The sequence below is a fragment of the Peromyscus eremicus genome, chromosome 12 (assembly GCF_949786415.1).
Source record: "Peromyscus eremicus chromosome 12, PerEre_H2_v1, whole genome shotgun sequence".
In the NCBI taxonomy this organism is placed as follows: domain Eukaryota; kingdom Metazoa; phylum Chordata; class Mammalia; order Rodentia; family Cricetidae; genus Peromyscus; species Peromyscus eremicus.
In genome coordinates this window covers 23221208-23246712 of record NC_081428.1, presented here as the reverse complement: position 1 = coordinate 23246712, position 25505 = coordinate 23221208, and the positions used below count along the sequence as shown (strand labels likewise).

Genomic DNA, 25505 nt, shown 5'->3' with positions numbered 1-25505 from the left:
CAAATAAATGTCATTCCCCACACCAATTACATATAAAAGAACAATGGTCATCTTCCTTGTCTGAGACATAAAAACAAAATGGGATCGATGTTGTTGATCTAGTGGGTGGCTTGCTGAAAAGCATTACTGTTATCCTTCCCCAAGAAGAGAGGTCTCTTTGCCTTTCATGTTCAAGTAAGACTTATGCTAATAGGCACAAATCAAGACTGAATTAGCTTCTTTGAAACATCATTGGAGGCTAAGAAGTGAAGAAAAAGTGCCTGGCTTCCATCAGGATAAAAGTATTCATCAATTTGCATATTGAGCCTCTTTAACATTATGATTTAACGCTAACACTTCCATTTGTCTAATGGATTAAAAATATTTAACTAGTCCAACAAGTACTGTAATAGTATAATCCCGGTAGCAAAAGACTAGAGGCCAAAAATATGGAAACATTTTGCAAAAAGTACTATGAGTTTTTTCATATTTAACTGTACCCCTTGAAAATGTAGTTTATATAGCACTTTTGATTTTTCATAAGTAACCTGAACTTTAAAGCAAACGACTTTTACAAAACTTGGAAAAATAGTGGAGAAGCTAATATTGTCACATTTATCACTTAACATGTAATTAAATGGGAAAATAAAAATAGTCTTAAATTATATATTAGGTTTTTTTTCCATTCAAATAAAGGCACACTAAAATTGAATATCGTCTCATAACTTTCTAGCATGTATTTTTATCTCAACTTGATTTTACTTAAAAATTAGAGTACACATATAGGAAAGCAAAAGAATAAATTGAATATATAAAGTTAACATATAAAGTAAAAATAAAATTTAAAAAACTCAACAAGACCAAGGCAGGCATAGTGTCTGCCACAGTCTATCTTCTCAGCCCTTGAATGGACTGGGAGATTTACAATGCTCATCAAAAATGTCTCTGTTATGCCCAGATCATGGGCACCCCCCAAAAGACCACCACAGAGAATACCATATGTAAAAGCAAGGAGCCTTTATTTATCTTGATAGAGCTTGGTCTCTCTATCTGTCCAACGCAGTAGTGAGAGCAGAGAGCCCCGAGCTCAGGTGGGGTGGGTTTTTTTTTTTTTTTTGTCATAGCAGAGGTTGGGGTGAGGGGATTTTCAGGGTTCAGGATCCTGATTGGGGGACAATTGTCTAGGAGTTGTCTGTAAAACAAAAACAGGTATGTGCTAGACTCAGGGACATCTGGCCATCTTATTTACTGTTTGGAATGTTTAGGATGTCAGATACTTCTTCATCCTGGGGTGGATCCCTGGGTGGTGTCTGCTTAAGGCTTTTCCTGGATCTGGGTGTTGCCTGCCAGTAAGCCTGTCACAGAAGCTGTGTCTGGGCCCCTAAGCCTGTCATGGCAGCCATGTAGTCAAGCTGTTCTGGGGCCCCTCCACAGTCTCAACAAACAATGGAGCAGGCTAACAGTCTGTGTCCTTGACTCATGAGCCTCTGATACAGTGTAAGTGATGCTGGCCACCTCTGAGGTCTTCTCCCTGCCGCCCCTCCCCCCCTCAAAAAAAACCCTAAAATCCAAAAACATACAACTAGTCTACACACACCCATGTGAAAAAGACATGTAAACATAGGGTCATATATCCTGTGGCATATCTGACTAGTATTCCTCTTCAAGAATACAAGACCAGCAATACTAAAGAGCACAGTGAACCTGTCAAAGACCAAAGATGATTGGAAAACATTCAACTGAACCCCAAAGTCTACTATTCCCAACTAAATACATTTCTTGGATTGCTCTCTTGAGCAGAAAAAGACACTAATAAAAATGGATTAAATCCAAAAAAATATTTATCCTGTATTTTAATTATTTCAACATTTCCATCACCTCTAACAAATATTTCATAGATGTTAGAAATAAGTGAAAGTGGGTTCAAGATGTACAGGCAACCCTGTATACATTTTGTTATTTTTATAAATCAAAATATCACCAAATTAAAACTCAATTTTTAAAATTACAGAATCTCAGCAATTTTGTTGTTGTTATTGTTGTTGTGTTGAGACAAGGTCCTTCTATGTAGCAGTGGTTTTCCTAAGCCTCACTATGTAGACCAGGCTGGCCTCAAAATCACAGAGACCTGTCTGACTCTGCCTTCAAGGTGCTGGGATTAAAGATGTGCAGCACCAAATCCAGTTTACAGTCTCGGTAATTTAAAACTAATCATTGCCAGTATTTCTTAAACTTCTGTTAACATTTAAAAAATATGTAGTTTGGTCTCTAATTGGATGAAAAATCTTATTATACATATTGATGTGGGTACCAACAATCAAATTATCTAACCCCACCTGTGTGTGTGTGTGTGTGTGTGTGTGTGTGTGTGTGTGTGTGTGTGTGTGTGTGTATGTGTGTGTGTGTGTGTGTGTGTGGTGGAGTAGGGATGGGGTTTCTGGTGCATGGTTATGTGAGTACCCATGGGCCATAGGAAAACCTTGGATATAATCCTCAGGTGTTGTCTAACTAACTTTCTTGCTTGCTTGCAACTCACCCTGCAGTGTAGGCTGGTTGGTTATGCAGGGAGCCCAAGAAATGCACCTATTTCCACTTCTCTGTGATTAGGGGATAAATGTGCATGTGTTACCATACCCAGCTTTTTCACTTGCATTCTTAAAGGGAACTCAGTTCCTTGTGTTTTCAGGGCAAGTTCTTTCTCTAGCCCTCTGGAATTTTAACTTGATTCTCTAATGAACAAGTATGAGGACTCTCACAGTTACAAGACCCTTCTGATAGTGACATTTATTTATAGGCAGATATCTGATAGCAAAGCGACAAAAACCAAACAAAGAGTTGACTTCCTGGGCTATTTAGTCATTTGATTTGAGTTTATTTAGCCAGTTTGTTGAGTAACTACTTGAGTTGAGATTTACATCGGATGCATAACTATAGATTACCAAGAGACTCTCAATACTATTTAAATGCCTGGTCCCTTTAAACCCAGTGTTATTGAGGACATGAATTTAGAAAGAAGGCACATTTTTATAGCCCCACGGAGTACAAAAATTGAGATTTTTTTTTTAAAGTTAACGTGCAAGTTTCACAGTTTCTTTAGTGGCAGCGACTATGTATAAAAACATTCAGCTTCTGTAAAAGCCTGTTCAACTTCAAGCTGTTGAGGGAAATAAAGCACCTCTAGACGGAGACCCTTGAGAAACTACACACTGTGCAATTGTATGCAGACAATGATTGCATAGGTGTATGTCAGTGGGTAGAAATGAGGGGAAGGCAAGGGAAACAAAAATAGAGCTAGTGCTGTATAAGGAGAGAAAAGTAGAATAGCTTCTTTGATAACAGATAGAAAGGTATTTGTTTATTTATTTATTTACTTAATTACTTTCTTACTTACTTATTTTATGTCTCCCTATCATTGAGATGAAGGCTTGGCCTACCACACCTGCCTGAAAAGATCTTCAACTAACAGAAAAATTTAGAAAATGCAAACAATCCAGTTGATCTTATAAAAGATGATAAGGACTTTTGGAGATTTGGGAAATGGTGTGGTGGAGAGACTGCGATTGGTAAAAGAAAAATGACACTAATGGAGGAGAACCTGTCTCCAAGGGAGTGCCAGGGACGCCCTGAGGACAACCCACCTGGGAGGTCATCTTTCTAATGCAGACTCAGCTTGTGGCTCTCTGGCTTACATAAGTCCCTAATGTCAGCTGTACCAGCAGTCCTTTGTTATAGATACTCTGGGCATTCAAGGAAGGTATTTCAGGTTAAATACCATAAAAACAGGGCACACAATGGGGGACAATTGTGCACAGGTGGCCATGAATTCAGGGAGCCATTAACAAACATACAAATAGCTCTGAGAAAGATAATACCTCAGGAATCTGCGGTATTTGGCCATGATAGGTAGAGTGAAGGATTAGGCATTATTGTGGATTTCCATTGAATGAGTGACATGGTAAGTGTAAAAGACTGTGATATGCACACAGTAGGCATGACCCCAAAATAAAAATCACATGTCTGAAAGCTATCCAAGATGAAAGGGTTTTTGATGATGGAACCATGAATGTTGGTGATCCAAACACTCTTTCAGGTGATAAACTTACCTTCCTCTTGGCAAGTCTGCATCATCCTTTTTCCACCTCACAGTTGGCTGTGGATCTCCCTGGACCTGACAACGGAATTCTACCGCCTCTTCTTCTAGCACCACCTGGTTAATTGGCCTCCTGAGAAATGTGGGTCGTTCTTGGGGAGGAAAAAAAAGGAAAAAGACACAAAGTAGTAAACCAAATGAGGCATGCATGATTTATGAAAAAAAATAATTGAAAAAATTCAAAAGATATATAGTTTATTCATGGTACACATAGACTTAACTCTGTTTATCACCCATATATTAGATAAGGACTTATCAATCTAATATGATTAAACTGAAAGACTTGTTTGAACATAAGAATCAATATGGTTTCTGTATAAGACTGTATAACTTCCTGGGAAAGATATGAAGTTGATATTCAATGAATCCCTGAACCAAAATAGGTGAAATTACCATTGAAAACAAACAAACACTAAATTACAAACAGAGAGTTTAAATGATTACTCTTTCTCAACTGTGAGTCTGTAGTCATCGATAGTACTGCAAAAGTAGCTTCTGTTAGGTACAGTTTCTTAATCCAATCCAGGGGTCAAGGCTATGGCTAATCTTGCTCCAGTCTCTGACTTTCATTGCTAGAATTAAAGAAGAGACTCAGTCTCCATGTGCATGGGCATTTATGTGAATCTGGGGACTTCTGAGCACTGAGCCATCTCCCTAGACCCAACTTTTTCCTTTTAAATGGTGGGAACAATGTGTCTCAGCTCTGTATTTTAAGCATAATGATGCTGTGTTATTGTTTCTGCAGTAATTAGACAATAGGATTAGTATATCTTTATAAGTGTTCCAAATGTTAATACTACATTAGCATAGGAAGTGAGATGGGCATTTCCTATGCTGTTGGATGCATTCATCCAGAGCCTGTATTAACCCCCTGCCAACAGAGAGGAAACCACTAATAACATCACTTGAGACTGAAAAGTGATATTTCAAGAGGAGACCTCTTCTGTTCCTCTGATGTTAATGGGGGCATTGTACCATAACCTGGCCTATAGAGGAACAAACTACAGCACTATTTTCAATCATTAGGCAAATGTGAATGTGGCCTCTCCTACCCCAGGCTCCAAGCTTAATGGCTTGTAAATAACCAGCAGCTTTGTTTCATGAAGAAAATGGTGGGGAATGAAGCTAGCCATAGAGTCAGGGCCATGGCTGTGAAGGGCATGTGGAACAGCTCAAGGAGGACGAAAGGGTGATGGAAGGAGAACTGTTGATGGACTCTTATGTGCCATAGCAGAATCCTTCAAAAAGCAAAGGACGAGGATTGCATTGGCAGATCCATGAAAGGTCAAACAGAAGGAAAAAATGAAATATGTCCAAGGGTTACTGAGTAAAATTATTTCATTACAAACTGGCAGAGATTCTGAAGTTTTAATAAAGACAGTAGACTTAAGAGATCCAAAATGAATTTTCCATCAGATGAGCAGGAGGGAATATAAAGTATAGAAGGATTTTTAACCAATTGAACATATTAGTAAATAGGGTGTGTTTGTCAGTGTAAATTCTTATGAGAAAATAATCCTCGCGTTAAGTAGGGTTTATGTCCCTTGAAGTCAAACTAACTTTGAATCAATTGTTAAAGGACGCTGCAAATGCAATAGTAAAAGAAAATAAACACAAATATGGTAATTTAGTCTGTAGCTACAGCACTTAAGCTAAAACAATATCTAAATAAGGAACCAAAAGTACAATTTTATGCATGATAAAGATTCCCGTCAAAAATCAAATGCAGCCGGGTGGTGGTGGCACACACCATTAATCCCAGCACTTGGGAGGAAGAGCCAGGCAGATCTCTGTGAGTTCAAGGCCAGCCTGGCCTACAGAGCGAGAGCCAGGACAGGCACCAAAACTACAAAGAGAAACCCTGTTTCGAAAAAAAAAAATGCCAGTTCATTTTAGAAGGTAAGACGTTAACATCATGTTCACTGACATCAGATAGAGGGTCTTCTCCACATGAATAGTCAGTAAGAATGAGAAAGTGAGGACATAACCTAATGAAGAAGAGTCAACACTCCTAATACTGGAAGATATCCTTAAATTCATCAGAAGACAGAATGATACAAAAAAATAATATTTACAAAGATGGCAGCATTGCTAGCAACACTGGAAAGTAAGAGGGTTTGTATAAATTATTATAAATTAATATGCTAAAAATCTATTGACACTGGGATCAGCTGTAGTGCTAGAGAATGCTAGAATATGTTGTAAATACAGCTAGGCACCTCGTGTCAGATTTTTATAACATTATGCTGAGTGTAAATTACAAAGCAATTCCACACATGTTTATTAGAACACGACACCAGTTCTATTAAGGTACATAAATAGTCCTCCCAGGCAAATCTTTGAGTGTTTTCCTTAACAGGTTCCAATCACAGCATTGTAATATATATTTAATATAAAAGGCAGAGTTTATATTATAAACATTTCTATTATTAGTTTATATTATATCACAGAACACAGGACATAGGTTTCTTAAATACTTTTGGTTACCATACATGGAGGAAAACCCACCATTTTTTTATGGTGATGTGGGGAAGCACCTGAGTTATAATTTCAAGGAGAAGGCAAGATAGGTATCCCCTGATGCTTTTCTGATTTATCTCACAGGAGTAGACACCTTCATACAGATCTCCCTCTTTCCTTCTGCCCTCAAGCAGAGTCCAGCTGCTATGTAAATAGATAATCACAGGAAAGCAAGTTGCATACAAATTTGAAAAGTCTGATATTGGACACTGATACACTACAATTCAATTGACAGGGGAAAAAATGGAGGCCAAGAATAATTAAGATGAAAGTCACTTGTCTAGCCAGATGGGTTTTATGCTTCAGTATCTCAGTTTACCAGCCTTCCTACAATATAATGCAACAATTTATTGATATATTGGACTTTGTTCAAAAATTTATAAAAATTTATTACTCTGAGAATTCCCATAGCAATACTCAAATAAGCGCTTCTAATCTGTATTAATCATCATTATAATTGTATTATATTAATTTTTCTGTACCTACTTTCTGATTTGTGGTACATATGTCTATGGAAATAATGATTAAAAATTGCAGGTTTCATTAACATAGCATATATTTAAAGAAAATTTGGGGAAGAAATACTTCTCTTTTTCATTAACTAAGTTTTATTTTTTTGAATATATATGAAACAGAAACATCAATATTAAAGACTAAAAAATTGCATTCAAAATGGAAAATTCATTTTTAGACATTTTACATTGTTTTTTGCTACTATTATCAAAGTAACCCCTCTTTAGATACAAACTACAAAGCCAAATAGACATGTCTAAGGTTTCTCTTTTTGCACTAAAATAATTTGAGGAGGATAAAAAAAAAAAAAAAGGGAAAGCCAGGGGAGTAAGAGTAAGTTGATAATAGTATAATCTAGTGAGAAATAAGGATAACATTTAATATCCACTAATGTCCACAGAGATTGTACCCATGAAACTCTGAACAATTAAAATAAACAAGTGTGGAAATCTTGATCTATTGAACAAGCCAACTTAATTTTAAGATATGTCAAAATGAGGCTACTGATTTTTCCATGGTATCCCCTTATGTCTGACCACATATTGAAAAAGCAGGGGGAGAAACCTCTAGAGCCATCTGTGGACTGCTTATCAATTAGATTCAAGTCCTCCTATGTCTGCTGATTTCTAATTATATAACTATACCATGATCAGAGGCAACTTCTTTGCCAATGCAATTAACTTTTTTTTTTTCTGTGAGATTAACTGGATTTGAATCACCTGCATAACATGCTTGCAAGGTTAATCTCTCTGGAGATAACAGTGTTGTTTGCCAGCGTGTTACTCTGTAGAATACAGCTCCCAAATAGCCCTGTCAACCTAGTTCCAAATCGGCATTGTAGAAAACCCAACTTTACACACAGCTATAATTAAATCTAATGTCTACTCTCACTGCAGTCATGCCAACATTATTCAGAGAGAAGAATATTCAACTTTACACAAAATACCTTGAATCCAATTGGCCTTTGAATAATCTTTTCTCGTTTTTATGCTACAGCAAGGAAGAAATTAAGTACCCAGGTAACACATTCTCCATTTCAACTGTACGCAGTCATTGAGAGTGGCTGTAAAGTTCCCAATGACTGTGCCATGACAGTTATTTCCTGGATGACCTTAGCAATTTTAAGGTAAAATTCACTTGACATTGTAAAAGCAGTACTGTGGCTATAATTGCATAGGTGAGGTTGTTTAAATCCTGGAAGAAGAAAACTATGTAATAAAAGGACATTAGAGCTAACTACTGCTTGTAAACCTTGCCTTGACTTTATCTGCCCTAGCAAGAACTGCCTCAGAACAGTGCCTGTAAAAGTATAAGGAAGTCATCAGATGGTTAGCTTCACAGGCTTCCTTTGACTTAACAGTGTATGTCTAATGGGAGGGAAGCTCGATAACCATTGGATGCTATTACTGTGCCCTTCCACAAAACTTGGTGATAACGGTCAGGCTCCCTGGATGTGATAATATAAATTCTGACTAAATTCATTTATTTTTGACAATAATTTTCACTCTCGGGAGCAAAGACCAAAAATAGATAAAATTTGGAGGAGAAAATTCTTATGTTTTAAAAACAATTATTTCATGTTATTCTTGATATAGAATGTGAAGGGCCATTATATAATATGCTTCCTGTGAGCAAATTTCATCACTGTCCTGAAGCAGTAGAACAGGTGCTTCAGAAATAGGCACAAGAAAGTACTACATTGCCGGGCGGTGGTGGCATGCCTTTAATCCCAGCACTCGGGAGGCAGAGCCAGGCGGATTTCTGTGAGTTCGAGGCCAGCCTGGGCTACCAAGTGAGTTCCAGGAGAGGCGCAAAGCTACACAGAGAAACCCTGTCTCGAAAAACCAAAAAAAAAAAAAAAAAAAAAAAAAAAAAGAAAGTACTACATTGCTTCTATCAACCAGGATGATTTATTGAACCATATAGTTTAAATTTTTACGTGAAATCTGCAGCATATATATATATATATATATATATATATATATATATATATATGTTCGATATTTCTTTTTAAGTTTTTGTTTTTATAAGTGTAAGTGTTTTTCCTGCATGCATGTCAGTGTACCATGTGTACCTGGTTGCCTGAGGAGGTCAGGGGAGGAGATCCCCTGGGACTAGAGTTACAGACAATTGTAAAGTTCCATATGGGTACTGGAAATCAAACCCAGGTCCTCTAGAAGAACAGTCAGTATTCTTAAAGCCCTGAGCCATCTCTCCAGCCCCAAGATATAGATATTTCCTAAGGTTTTTGAGATAGCATTACTATAAACTTTATCTCTTGTGTTTCAGCTCCTTTCAACATATGAACCAATTTTCTCATCTTTTAGTGGTTGGATGTCAATACATGATACGCTATTTGAAGAAAGCCTTCTTTGTCAAATCAGAGCCATGGAAAGAAGAAGAGGAATGTGGAGAGGAATTATGAGTAAAGAGAGGTAAATTAATACCACAAAGAAACATCTATAATTCAAGTGGTGTTATTTAGAATTGTGGCAGGCAAAGCCAGCATAGTGGTGTCTGCCTGCCATCCCCAAAATGGAAGACAGAGATCAGAGGATCGTGACTTTGAAGACACCTTGAGCCACAGAGCAAGACCTTGTCTCAAAAAGAAAAAGAAACAAACTTTGTGTCAGACAGAAAGAAACACATGGAGCAAGCACAGATTACTATAAACAGGATAAACAGAAAAGGAAAGATCCAGAATTTTAACATGTACATCATAAATACATGCTTCACAGAAGCCAAACAAAGTCCAAAAAATTGAATAGAGTTGTTTTGGTTGAGAGATTTCTGATTTAGACTTTTTTTTGACTAGCATATAAATAAATGAGGTTGTGGAGGAACGCCAAATCAAAGCATACCCTTGCAATGTGTCAGAATAGTGATCTAAGGACACACTGCTAAGAGTTTGGGTGAAAAATAAGTAAATCCAAAGACCCTGACTAGATGCAAAAGTATGCCAACACAGTCACAATAGACTTCCTTAGAGGAATGCAAGGGACTAAACAGCTTTGGAGAGGCACTTTCACCAGAAAATTTTGACACTACAATTTTGCAACTTAAATTTCACATAGAGTAAAGGCATATGGATTTGGGATGTGTCCTGAGCTCCAGTCAAGCAGAAAGCAATGGAGAATTACTTCTGTAAATAGGAAGTAAAGAAACAGATACAGGATGCTAGGCATACAGAATCTAGCATCAAAGCAGAGGAGGCAAAAATCAAGTTGGAGATTCTGGAGCAGAAAGGAATGGACAGGGAGTCTGGGATGTCCAGGACAGCTATTATGGGCGAGTACATATTGTTGAGTTGTGAAAAATAGAATGTAGTCTTTACCATTTCGAAACAACCAGAGGAGAAAATGAAACACAATGCAGTAATATTTAGTTCACAGGTCATAATATCTACATGGTTAAAAATAACTGTGTATAACAAGTGTTTATGTATGTGCATGTACATGTTGGTATTTGGGGCACCAGAGTACCCATGGCATACACATAGAATTCAGAGGATAACTTTGGGTGTCAGTTCTCACAACCCATCTTGTTTGAGACAAGATAGACCAGGCCAGCTGGCCTGGATGCTTCAGTGGATTCTGTCTCCTTTTCATCTTGCTATAGAGAGATTGGAGATATGAGCTACTCTGCCTTTTTTTACATGCATTTTGGGGATTTGAAATCAGATCCTTATGTTTGCATGATAAACACATTATTCACTGAGGCATCTCTCTAGCTATCCAAATTTAAACATTAGTAGCATGAATGATTCTAAAGAGAATATACTAGAAAGAGGTAGATAAAAAGAAAGATTGGAAGGGAGTTATAAATTGATCAAATTCTTATTTTCTAAAATAGAATATAGAGTAATATCATAATTAATATATAAGACATATACTAGAAAAACATGTTTAAAATATTAAAATGAATACCCAAAGGTGGAAGGGAATAAAAGAAACTTGCAAAAGTAATCAAAGATGAAGAATGTGTATGTACCTCTTTGTGTGTGTGTGTGTTTGTGTGTGTGTGTGTGTGTGTGTATGCATACATGTATTCATGTACATCCATGTCCATGTGAAGGGTTCTTAAGGAAGCTGTAAATCAAAACATTTCAGCATATTATTTTGGTTTGTAATACCTATGATACATAGTAAAATTTTAATATTCAAAACTTATTTTGTATATTATTTTGATACATTTGAAAATCATTTAGAAAACATATGCTTTACTATTAGCTATTTTTTTAATAAATCATTTTCAGCTTATAGGTTGTATGCTCCCATTCTAGTTTCTCTGAGTACATTTAGAATATTCAGAGCTCAACATAAGCATTAATGATCTACAGAATGGGGAGTAGGGATGTTCTTTATGAAATGCCTAGAGTTTGTCATAGAGGACAGTGTCATTTCAGATCTGATTTTTAGATTTGATAATGGGACATTCTGACATTTAGACTTGATAAAGTGCACTTGAGGAGGAGGTTATGTCATAAACAAAAAAAATGATTGCTGATGAACAAATAGAATAGACCACTCATCTGGTACTTAAAATCAGTTTACTGTGATCACACCTTTGTGAAAACAGCACACATTAAAATGAAATGCCCAAACTACATTTCCTAGAACAAGCCCAGTCATTGAAGAATAAAAACACTGAAAATTTAATAGATACTTTTTGCAGTAATGTTGATGACTATTGAATAAGAAAAGAACTTTTATATTTTCTTTGCTCTCCTTGTAAGTTATAAGTGAATGACATTTCTTGAACAGTCAACATCACCAATTACTTTTTCTGTAGAACCTCTTGAGTAGAGCTAGCATTCCATACCTGGAGAAGGACAATGGTAGCCAAAGACCTCAAGGTGATCATGCAGCGACGCGAAAACTGAGCAGGTGGACTGGGTAATGTAAACCAGGTTTACAAACTTAATTCCAAAATTACAACATTCAATAATGTTGAAATAAAAGGCAGTTCATTTTTTAATGTTCTTGAGGTAAGGGATTCAAATGTAATAAATGAGGTGGGTCCTACTGTTTACCTTTTTTCTCTAAAATTAGGAGTCATGGCACAGCAAAGCTCTCTCACACAGGACTCACAGCTTTGATCAGTCCAACATTTCCCTATTCTATTTTTTCTTTCTTTTCCTCAATCATTTAAAAATTATATATAAAATTTCTTCTTTGCCACCTTCCTCCAGATACCCCCCTCCCCCAACAGTTTCATTCTCTGTCTGTATGTCTGCCTGTCTGTCTTTCTCTGTCTCTTTGGTTTGTCTGTCTCTCTCTTTCCTGTGTTTCTTGATTTGTGGTGTTGTTTTGTTGTACATAATGGGATTTCAGTTTTCCTTTAACTTATTGTATATAAAACCCCTCAGGTCAGTTTACACCATCAGATAACTGTTTCTCAGCTCCCTAAATCAATTCTTCCACAGGAACTGCCTCTAGATAAATTTAATCTCTTGGGTTGATAGCTATTTTTAAAATAATTTAGAATTTGTACCACAATTCTTGACAGGCTTAGAGGTCTCTTGCAGTTCCCATAATGTCTTTAGGGAAAGTAGGGTAAATATTTCATAATACAGACACATTACTGGTAGATCTAATTGCTCTGGTAATGACATTGAACTCTTTCAATTTTCCTCTGAAGACAGTCTATACTGCTATAATGCAATGTTTTTCTACTCAAGAGCTTGTGGTAGCTACAAAAAAAAATAGCAATGAGTGTTTCTTTAAATAGAAGAGCTATACTTGTGGGCTTTCAATGCTGATATTCAGTGGCCACTAATTTTATATCTTACCAGACAAAACTGTATTTTTTTCATTACTGTGTAGAGGGAGTTTTGAGACTCTGAGAGATGACTGCATACAATTTAGATACAAACTTAGATTTATCTGGACTAGGTGAACGGAAGTCTACAAGCCTACATTGAGCAGAGTTATATTTACTCATTTCTTTAATGAATTATGGGATATTTCCTGCCTTTCTCATTTGAGACTTGATGTGGGGGAGTTATCAAAGGGAGTATTATCAGAGATTATTTAGCATGCAAAATGTTTAAAAAAAGGCCTTGAGCTTCCATTGAAAAAATGTAATGAAAGGGGCATCATAATATCTGTTTCTATCATGATGCTCCTATTTTAAGACTGGATGGTACCTCTCAAGCTGCAGAAGACGCTCCATTGGAGACCTATGTCAGACTTCAAGAGTGTGCTTGGGCATGTCCTAGAATAATGACCATAAGTAGGGACCTTGCCATAACATGCAAAGAATTAGAAGAGATATTTTACTGTCAGAGAAAAATAATTTAACAATTTACATAGTCTCTTAAATTTTAGGGTATTATGATATCAGAATGAGTAAAAATATCTGTTAATACGTATTTAAATCCATGTAAAAGTACACATGTGTATGTATATTATATAACATATATATATAAATGTATCTAACACCTGATAAATATATCAAAAGAATGAATGATGAGCATTGGACAGGTTTATTATTTCAAATTGTCTTAGAAATAGTGTAGCTTTTAACATTTTGATGACAGACATTGATGTTTCTTTTTAAATTTGACATTAAAGTTTTCATCATAAAGCCCCCCAAATCCCAATTCTAATCTCTATTGACTATTCCAGTTAATGAGTAATTGTTAGTCTATGTCCTATATTTCAGTGTTTACAAAATTGTAGTTGTTAACAGTTTGTGAGGACAGGATATAGAGTTATTGATAAGACCAACTTTGAGCTTGTTTGTGAGGGAGCTTTCAGATTAGGTTAACTGAGGTAGGAAGACCTCCCCTAAATATGTAAAATACCATCTTATGGAGTGTGGTCCTGGGCTGAGTTTAAAGGAAAAATGGTAACCAATCAGCAGTGTTCATGTCTCCTTACTTCCTGACTTTAGATGCAATATAAGCAACCAGCTGCACTACAGTATTGTAAGCAGGACTTCTGTGCCACTGTCCTGTGCTGCGTGGCCCCGGCAAAATGCTCCTTTGTTCAGCGGCTTCTTGTCAAGTATTTGGTCACAGAAACAGGAAACTAGTAATTTAGAAGAGTGTTTTACCAAAGACAGTCAGCTCTGCGGGGTCGCTGTCTCTTTCTCCCACCATGTTGGTTCCCACACAGGTATACATCCCTGCATCACTTTTCCTGGTATTTGAGATCATCAGTTTCCCACCACGGATCTATACAAAATAAACAAAAGAAAAGGAAACAAAAAAGAAAGAGGCTCTACTTAATCATTTTGAATATTTAAGATCGGCCAAACTTATTGCTGAAAATAATAGTTTTATTTTTCATAGAATTTAGATTATAAGTAAAATGGCTTGTATAAACCATTGAATTTTGAGATGGTTTGATAAATAGCAAAGGTCGAAGGATATATTTTCAAAAGAATGTACTCAACACAAAACCTTTAACTAAAGACCAAATTCTCATTGGTGTGGTAACCCTTCATAATAATGATAAAGACAGAAACATGAATATATATTGCAATCTCTACCTACCATTTATATTTTGTGTAATATTGTCATCTCAATGTTTACATGGCATGAATTCACATTTATAAAAAGTATATACTTAAATATAACAGATAAAACATATGATTTTTTTGTTGTAATAATGTTGTGGGATAATCTTTTTGAACACTGTGAAGATGTATCTTTGCCAAAGTGACTTCTGATTGGTTTAATAAAGAGCTAAATGGGCAACAACTAGGCAGGAGAGGATAGGCAGCATTTCTGGGAAGAGAGAGGAAGAGGAGATGAATCTAGGTGCAATGTGACACCAGCAATACATGGACCAAGTTGGTTGTACATAATGCTGCAGAGGTAAAAAAGCCATGCAGTAGAATGTAGATTGATAGAAGCAGGTTAATTTAAATTATTAGAGCTAGTTGGGGACAAACCTAAACTAAAGGCCAAGCTTTCATAATTAATAAGAAGTCTCTGTGTCATTATTTGTGAGCTGGTGGTCCTAAAAGAAAGTCAAACAACAAAATAACATTTGTCCAGTCAAATGAAACATTTATTTTTCACAAAATACATTAATTCTCAGTCACTGTATTTTATCTAAATGAGGAATTACTGAATAATATCAAATGTAAATTTTATTTCAGTGAAGTTGTCCTCATCTCCTTTTATAATACTGAATCAAGTATAAAATGAGAGGTAGCTAATAAGCTTAATGGCTACCATGTATATTTTAATATCAATGTATAAAGCACAAAGACTGGTAGAAATCTCTAGAGAAAGAATATATTACTATTACACCATATAATCACAATTACATATTCAAATTGGTGCAATTATTAGTATAACATAGACATTTATGATTGTCTTATGGAGTGCCATCCAAAATTGAGTATGTTATATATGGTAAATTAGCATTTAGATCCAATTTTGTTATCAAGATGTTAACAGAATTCGTTCAGATGTGAAACTCAGTATTTCTAGACCTTTCTTGTAAATGGACTCACACTAATTCTTTCTTCCTTGTCATCAATTCGGACTTTGTCTTTCTTCCAGTAGATGGTGGGTTCTGGGTGTCCCCGCGGGGGCTGGCACTCCAGGATTGCAGGCTCTCCAGCGGCCACTACCACATCTGTGGGGTTTTGCCGGAAGTCATCTCGCAATACTGAAGGAAAATTAAAACAGTTAAAAATATTCTTAATAATAATATTCTATTTTTTCTTGACAAAATTAACTTTAAGCCTTACCCACATGATAGATGCTAGGTATTTCCAGTGCACATAGTCACACCCATCAGAAAAATAGGTCAAACCCAACCTAAGTGTCCACTGATGGAGAAAGAGCTAATATATATATATATATATATATATATATATATATATATATATATATATATATATATGTTATAAAATCCAGGTTTAAAAATGAGATGTCAAAGAGCAATGAAATAAGACATTTATGATATAGCTCTGAGCTGTAATAAGCAAGCAAGGTATGGAACATTTCACATAATGTGGATCTACTTTCTACTAAGAAAAGCATATATGCATATGTGTTCATAAGTGCATTACAATAAATATCTAAGATAAACTAAACCCTGAAGCAAGCTGTACACATGCAGCTTATGGGCCTGTGTACACATGGGTCTATGATAGATGTGAAGTGAGAACTCTGAGAAGCTGTCTTTCCTGGGACATGAGTGTGGACACACCACACAGCTATCCACACTTCGGTAAGCAGACTCAGTTGTTGACTCTTGCAATGCACTAGCACCCACATACAAGGGTTTCATTTTTATTCTCTCTGTATCCCCACCTGCCAAGTGACATCTGGGTAGCGTGACATGCGGAGCAGAGATACCCTTTACAGCCCTGTTGCAGCCTGAATCATCCCTCTTTTCATTAGTAACGAGAACAGCAGGTTGGACCTCTGATACAACCTCCAAAAATCTGGCATGCGTCAGATGTCCAAACGTCACATATCTATCAGTACGATCATTTCTTCTATTGGCAAGATGGGAAGTCTACACGCCCTATCAGATTGAAGAGAAGTGAGTGTATTTGGCAAATAGCGGCCATAACTATTTTAGTAAAAACATTCAAAATAGGAGTTGAGATTGGCTGACATAATGTTTACCTTCACTGTCTTTTGTTTCCCAACTATGTTCATTTTCCTTTTCTTTGACAGCCCAACCCTCACAAGCTTTATTTTGTCTTATACAATTAGTTTTGTGTTCTTTGAGACAGCCTCACTATGTAGCCTAGGCTGGCCTCAAACCAATGATCTTATGATCCTTCTGCTTGTCAATTATTGAGATTTCAAGCATATAGTATAATCTAGCAAACAAGGTTTAATTTGAAGTATGTAAAGGTAAAATTTCTATCTATCTATCTATCTATCTATCTATCTATCTATCTATCTATCTACCTATCTATCCACATACACTGTTCCCTTATATATAATACATGTACACACATGGAAGTATGTCTATTTCTATATGTATGTGCATGTCCATACAGATGCATAAATGTATATATATATATATATATATATATCGCCTCATATAGTTTGTTAGATAAAACAACTATTGGCAATGTGGATTATTTTGAGTCAGTCATTATCCTATTATGGGACCCATCTCAGCCTCTGTATCTTCCTTTGTTCTGTAGAGTCTCTAGGTTCATTTTCATTCTGCAAATAAAAAAAAAAATTTCTACCCTGAAAATAGCCCCAGAGAAACAAATGAATAACTTTTCAGGTTTTTCTTCTCTTCTTTTCTCATAACACATCCTTTAACACAGCTTCTCATCTTAATGAAGTCATTGCCATATAAGAGAGAACCTTGTTTCCTATTGAAGGAGCAGTAGCAAAAGATTCTCTCCAAACTGTTCACTGTCAACTTAGAAACAGATTCATTTAGTGCTTTTCTGTTAAGGACAGGTATTACACATTAGCTCTGAGAAGTGCACAGGTTTTTTATTTATTTAATTTTTTTTTTGTTGTTTGTTTGTTTTTTCCTTCTTGTCTAACTGGCAAAGGACACGTGATATTTATGCATAAGAACTAGCTTCTGAATGAGGAGAGGGAGGTGTACATTTTAACATTCATGCAAGGGATGAGAAGGGTTAACCCTGGGGTTCCCTCTTGTAGGTATATCCTCCAGGGAGAGCAAGCTGGTGACTAATTTATATTCAAAATAGAGAACAGCTGCCTATTTATGCAATGCTAAGAAGTGCAAAAATATGGTAACAGGGTGATGAACACCCTATGATATCCGGGCCTGGCAACAAATGGTATTTTGGCAGACCCTCAATCTGTTCCAAAATGGCACATCTGGCCATTTGAGGGCCCTTCACCAGATCTTGTCTCCTAACAAACGGCGTGCCAAAGAGCCTTAGCTCAAATGGTCCTAAAGGCCATCGCAAATCATTCTGAGAATCAATCTTACATGGATTTGCAACAATCTAAATTTTGTAAAACAGTCCTTTGCCATGGTGAACAAAATGAAGAAAATATCATAACAAACTATAAGGACTGCTCCTCTGAAACAATATAACATGTGTTTATGCATTCAAAAAAAAAAAGGAAAATGACTCCCATTTGCACATGAAGCCAAGAAATCTAACATCATCTGTAATTTTAGGCTTTCAGACTGTTCACTCAGAGAGTAGGGTGAGATAATGGTATAATTGGTACTGTACCCTCTTCAACTTGTAATCTGCTCTTTGGGGTTTCCCTGTAATGTAGCTAACTGGTGTGCTCCCGGTCACACCAGTTCATTTGCACTGAGTTGTGGGGGTAAAAATGGGGTAAAACGTGTCTCCTCTATCTCACTCAAAACTTAAAGTGGCTGCATATTAACATCTGACAGAACATCCTAACAGACAGAAATTTTCATTTTTTCCTCTTTTTTCTCTGTCAGTGGAGGTGTGCGTTGCAAAGCTGTTCCACCAACATGAAACATTCTATGCTGGAGGAGGACTCCTTAAATCTTTTTTTCTTTGGAAATGAATAAAACTCACAAGGTTCATAAAGTAATGTTTTTTTAAAATACTTTTGTTACTTTTTGAGATTATAATTACATTATTTCCTGCTTCCTTTTCCACCTTCCAAACCCTGTCATATACCCTTCTTTGATCTTTTTCAAATGTGTGGCCTCTTTTTATTTAATTGTTGTTTTACACACACACACACACACACACACACACACACACACACACACACACACAAAGTAAAACCTGCTCAGTCTGTATTATATTTCTTGTATGCTTTTTTCATGGCTGACCATTTGGTATTAAAAACCAATTGGATGTGGTTAAAAATAGGAGGACTCAATCCTACACAAAGAACTAAGGAATGCTGAAAAAAGGAAAAAAAACCCCTCTAACTCACAAATTTTTAAGAAATTCTTGAAAATTGTAAGATTCACAAGGCTCCCTCTAATTTTATAAAATCTGGGGAAAGAAGATGCTCCAGGATGCTGATCTACCTCATATAAGGCGATCCAGGGATGCAGCTTTCTTGAATATTTAACCATGCTGGGGTGAGCTTTTTGGTGATGTAGCTTTTTTTTTATTTTTTTTTATAATTTTTATGTAAAAATAAATTCTTTTCTTTTACATACCCACCCCCTGTTCCCCCTTCCTCCTCTCCTCCCACCCCCCTACACCTGTCCCATTCCCACTTCCATCCCCTCCTCATAGAGAGAAGGCTTCCCTTGGGTAGTCAACATGGGCTGGCATACCAAGTTGGGGCTGGACCTTAGTCACTCATACTCCTGTAAGAAACCCTATAATCTCACTGGTTCACTAAGATAGACTTGAGCAGACTCTTTTCTTTGGTCTATTGTCAATGTGCCATCTGGGGTGATTTACATCTCTCCAGTACAACTCTCCAATAGTTTGTTTGCCTCCATGTTTCTCTTTTCATACACCCCACATTAACTGGTGGGCAGAGTTGCTTAAAGCAGGCAGAGGGCAGCTTCTTTCCATTCATCAGCAAGAAAAGAGATTCTCAGTCTTACAACACTTGAAGACTCAAATTGCTATTAAATTCTGTTGTAATTTGTATACAATAGCAGGTTACCCTTATAATACCATATACATGTTTCATGGTCAGTTTATAATTTTAATTTTCTTTCTTTCTTTTTTTTTTTAAAGATTTATTTTATTATGTACGGTGTTCTGCCTACATGTATTCCTGCAGGTCAGAAGAGGGCGCCAGATCTCATTACAGATGGCTGTGAGCCACCATGTGGTTGCTGGGAATTGAACTCAGGACCTCTGGAAGACCAACCAGTGTTCTTAACCTCTGAGGCATCTCTCCAGTCCAGTTTATAATTTTAGATATTGCATATTTGACTTCTCTGTCTCACATCTCCATTTTTTTTCACTAACCACCTCTTTTCCCTTTTGTCTTAAGTAATCAGTTCTCTGGTCTTTATTTTATAACCACAGTTAGAGCAAATCATCACTCAAATATTTCTATCTTAGGTCATTAAAATAAGTTAGCAATAATAATGTGAACCTAAACAATAAATGGACTTTTGAAAGATACATTAATGAAACAGTGCACTGAGGATCCCCAGTGAGGTCATTAGCAATGTAAAGCCTGAAAACATCATTATAGAAGTAGTCGTGCACACCAGTGAATAAAGAAAACCGCTGCAAACAAACAAAATTGCTCATGAGAAAGGTAATCTAAAATGGAATTATAATGATAAGCTTGAATAATGGCGGTCTCAAGCTAAAGGCAAGTAAGAGAACACTTAACCTGTGGTCCGTGCACGTAGAATGTCACTTGTTGTGTGCATTTTACAAAAGCTGTGAGAGTTGTGCCACAGCCATCCCTAATTTCTCTATAGACACCTGAACTCAAGCTCTAAGCACACAGTTGAAATTTCCAATAGGAAATCTCAGTGAACCACAACACTTTGAAAGACAGAGCTTTCTGTCTTGCATAGAACCAAACAGGAAATGATGGGTGGTTTTGCCATTTTTAATGCTGGGAATGCAACTCAGGACCTCACACATGCAATTGATAACTCAGCTACAACTGCAGCCTCTAGGATATTCTTTAGTGTAAAAACATTATATTTTACTAGCATATGTTCATTATATATAATTGTGCCTGCATTCCTGCTGAGCTGCACCTAGCCTGGCTCCAGAGAGTAGCACCTAGCCCTAATCCATCTTTTGTTTCCCTTGCTGCCCTCTATGTGAATCTTGTCTCAGAGTTTCCCAAGGATACAAAGGCCTATGCAAAACTTGGTTCAGGAAACCCGGAGAAATTGAGGAATTTGCACTTGGCATTGTATTGTTGGGACCTCCTTTCAGGTTGTTTTGGGCATATGGAAATTAACTGGCTAAAACTGTAATGGAGAGAAATAAATATATGCTAGGTGAAGGGATAGGGCTTCAGTCCTTCGAGGCTGGACCCCCTGCAGACACAAAAGGCTATATTCATTCTTAAGATGCCTCTGAGTCTTCTTTCCACAGACCCACACACCTGTGTCGCAACACACAGCAACATATAATAATGGGTTTCATTAGAATATTTTATTATCTGTACTTAATGTATTCACTCTGTCCATTACCCCGTCTCTTCCATTTCCTTCTCCCAATAATCTCCTAATCTCCTTCCATTTATCAACCAGTTCCCCTCCTGCTTTCATGTCTTTGGGTGTAGGCTTGCCTGGGAGTGCATATGCGAAGTGTGTGTGTGTGTGTGTGTGTGTGTGTGTGTGTGTGTGTGTGTGAGAGAGAGAGAGAGAGAGAGAGAGAGAGAGAATTTATGTGTGCATGAACATGTGCATGGCACCCAATAACCTTCATTATTGTTATTTACAATTTACAATTATTGTTTGTTCACAGAGTATTTGTACCTCACCAGTGGCTACAACATTGCAGAAAATCTCTCTTCCTCCCACCATCCATTGACTATATATAAATCTTCAGGGAATTGTGAGTCCCATCCCCCATGGGATAGCTCTTCTACAACTGGATGCTGGTGGAAACAATCTTGTGCAGACTATTGCAGTCAATCACACCTGGATAAGTGTTCAACAACCACGATTTGCTCAGAATTCAGTGTTCTGTACTGCTACCACTTTTGTGGATTAGGGAAAAGAACCACAGGAAGATAATTTATACTTTTATATTGCTTATTTTAAAGATAACTCACCAACAGTAATAGCTACAATTTGTTGAAGACAATTTATATGCCAACCATGGCATTCTATTTTCCTTTAGGTCATTTGAACATGTGTTAAATATGTGCAGGGTTCACACCTAGTGTGTCTGACACTAGAATTTTGACAGTCATCAGAGTAAGTAATTTCTCACACCATATGTTCTACTTCTAGTATCCCCATTACCGTCATTCAGAAGGCCTTATATCTTCCTTAATTCACCACAAAAATATCTGATGTCTTTAAATTCTTCATTGTAGCTATTACAGGTTTTCTAAAATGAAAAGATCACCTCAACTTTTGTTCACTTTTTAGAGGATTTTCTTCATCACTGTTCTATTGACGCAAAGAGACACCATGACCAAGGCTACTCTTAGAAGACAAAGTATTTAACTGGGGGCTGGCTTGTCGTTTCAGGGGCTTAGTCCATTATCATCATGGCAGGGAGCATAACAGCACATAAATATATGCAGGAGCAATATCTGAGATCTTTCCATTGTGATCATAGGCAGAGAGAGAGAGAGATTCTGGCCTGGTGAGAGCTTTTTCAAAGACCACTCCCATTGATACAATTTCTCTAACCAGGCCATGCCTCTCAATCCTTCCAATCCTTTCAAACAGTTCCTCTCCTTGGTGACTAAACACTCAAATATATGAACTTATGAGATTGATTCTGATTCAAACCACCATAAGGTTAAAAGTAAAATTCTCTCCTTAATACAATCTCAGGTATTGCTTAGAACTATGTTTCTAATTATATCTCTAGGCATGCAACAAATGTATCTATAACTCTTCTACCCTAGATATACAGAGGAACAACTAAGTATCAGTTTACATTAGAGCATGAAGCTCTTTCAGCCAGAAGTATCTCTTGGCTATCTCTTTGTTCTCTGACTTTTGCTTATTTATTTTTCATGCATGTAAGTGATCTGTGATTGTAAGTTTCCAACTCATTCACAAGAAAATTCTCTTTATACTTAAATTGGAAAAGGTATTCTTCCAAAACTCCCTTCTTCAAGGGCCACACAAGAATTAATAAAGTATCATTCATTGGTTCAATGAATCATAAATCCCCAGATGAAAATTGCAGTCTTTTTTACCATTTAGCATAGACCACAATGTTTTCATTTTAATTTTAAAGTGACATTTCAAAGAAAAGCTTTAGTTGCTTGGATTTAATGGATGGTGTTTTTGTTTCGACTCCTCACTTGCCTAATATAAAATCCAGACAGTTTGAGATGTTAAGAAGACAGTAGATTTTGTACGAGTACCAAAAATGGTGACATAGATTATCATACAGAACAGCAAACCTCAATCAACTATAGAAAACAAGGAATAGCCACTAGTAAAATGAGGCATAGTCTTTCTTTAATCCTACCAACACCATATTCCCACCAAAGTATCAGGGTTACTTCCAATACCTGTGAAATACTGGGTTCTCCTTACATCTGTGAGGAAAGCATGCTGTTTCTCCATGGTCACTGCTGGCAGCCATGCTGTGAGCCTGGGGAAGCTCCACACAGGATGAAGCTTGTGCAGAAGCTAGGAAGATAGTGCTGCTTGATGGCATGCCTGGGCAAATCAGCCCTGAACAGAGCACCAACACCGAACTTTCTGGTTAAGTTTCCTTTCATGTTAAAGCCAGTTCTCCTTTACAACAGAAAGCTTCCCACTATAATACAGCACAGTGATTCTTTTTCTTATGCTTCACTGTATTAAAAACAAACCTTCAAAGGAATTGTCATTTTAAATATATTTCATTATATTCAACATAGTAATATAAAATATGACTGGAAAGGACAAGTCAGCTACCAGCTATATACAGAATGCAAACTTATATTTGGGGAACAAATTATAAGTGGCTTCTCATGCACAGAAGGGGAATGGGAAAGAAATTGCTCAGTAGGGAAACATCCTGCTACTGCTGTGCAAGCTGACGCCCTGGCACCCCTGGAGCAAGCTAACAATTCCAGCTCCCCCCCACTCCCCAGAAATATGCCTTGTATAAGCAAATTCACTCAGCAAATGATGCAGATAAAGCAGCAATATGAATTGGAGCATGTTGAATAAACAAGGATGCCCTGTGACTTGCTCATTTTCAAGTCATAGCACTTTGTGAAGCCTGGAATTCTACTGGGAATAAAATACACAAACACACAATTCACGCAAGAGGAATGGCCAGCTCCAAGCTTCTAGCCAAGTCTTTATTCTTCAGTCCTTTTTTTAGCCCTGCTCTGTCCTCACCCACAGTATAATTTGAAGTCTTGCTAAGAGTGCCAAGTCTTCCTTAATGTTTTCCATTAATGTTTAAAACTTGCTGAAGGATTCTTAGAAATTGCATGGAAACATTGTGCTCTCTGTAATTTGTATCCGTAACCTCTGTAATGCATATGTTCTCCTTGGGGACCAAGTGTTGAGATCATTCATAAACTCTTGGATCACATGTGGCACTGCAAACTGGTGACATCTGACCATGGCAGACTCCAGGCCTGTCTCTGGCAATCATTTCCTTTGCTGTGCTGTGAAGGAGCCAGCACTTGGCATACCTTCAACACTTGGAAGTCCTATTTTTGGAAAAGCCTAGCATCTGATATTTGACAAGGATCTGCATACCCTACCCATGAGCTTATGAGGAAGTTGTGGCTTGATGCTAATTAACATTTAATCAGTTTTTCTCCTTTTCTCCAATAGAGAACCTGTGTCTAAAAAATTGTTCATGAGGTATGGATGTTCCCAGTATCACAGGAAGTTCTAAATAAAAAAAAAATGACACATTAGAAATTATGCTAGATACATTGTGTCGAGAGGAATATAACATATAGAGGCATTGGTTTTAAGCAAAATGGATTTGTGATGATACATTTCTTCAGAACAAAATTTGCATCCCATTAAAATATCTGTTCTCCTCCCAGAGTACCTGTGTCTGAGCACTTATCCACAGAGGACTGCATGCAACAAAAACACCAATAGCTCTGAGCAATAGAAAATAAGAGTTTTTCTTAATTGAAAATCTATAACTACACAGACATTCTGAGCATCAAATAAGACTGCTCGATACGGTCCCCAAAGGAGAGTCCAGCTTTTTTGGCACTTCTTACAGTGCCTATCACTTTTATAAGATGTGGGATTGGGAAGAAATAAATAAATGAGGAAGTAAACAAACTAGGTTTTTATGGAATTTACATTGACAGGGTTATTACAAGTGGCCATCTGTCTGATACGAGTCTTTCAACCGGGGTTCTAGCCCATGAGCCTCAAGTCCTCTGCCAAAGCGGAGAAGATGTGGGTGCCAGAAAGACTGCTTGCAGGCTGATGGTAGGCTCTATTCTATGCCCACTACTTCTGCATTTTTCTCTACCACTCCCCATTTACCCTTTGACCACAGAAAATAAAACAAAAAAAATATGAGGGGCTCAATTACCATGTATGCATATTTATAAAAATTTAACTCAATAGAGTTTTTTTTAAATATGACTTTAAGTTTCAAATGTACATAAGCAATATGTTTAAATTGGAAGTTCGGGATTCTTTTGTCTCCTCTCATCTGTCCCCTTTGAATGAAGGGAAGGCAGAGCAGTGTCAAATAAATATTAATGGGCTGTTTTATGCAGGATACCAATAGGTCATGTCTGTCCTCCCACATTGTTGGTCCTAACTGAAAGCATTAGCTTTTACAGCATCCCGACATT

At 36.9% G+C, this 25505-nt stretch overlaps 1 protein-coding gene across 1 annotated transcript in view; it reads right to left on the bottom strand.

Moving 5' to 3' along the window:
• Robo2 (roundabout guidance receptor 2) overlaps positions 1–25505 on the bottom strand; it is a 532650-nt gene that overhangs the window by 138655 nt on the left and 368490 nt on the right. Inside the window, exons 3-5 of the mRNA XM_059277713.1 lie at positions 15635–15792; positions 14222–14342; positions 4083–4221 (exon numbers count right to left, since the gene is read on the bottom strand). Of these exons, the coding sequence (XP_059133696.1) occupies positions 4083–4221; positions 14222–14342; positions 15635–15792 (418 nt within the window). The remainder of the gene's footprint in view (positions 1–4082; positions 4222–14221; positions 14343–15634; positions 15793–25505) is intronic.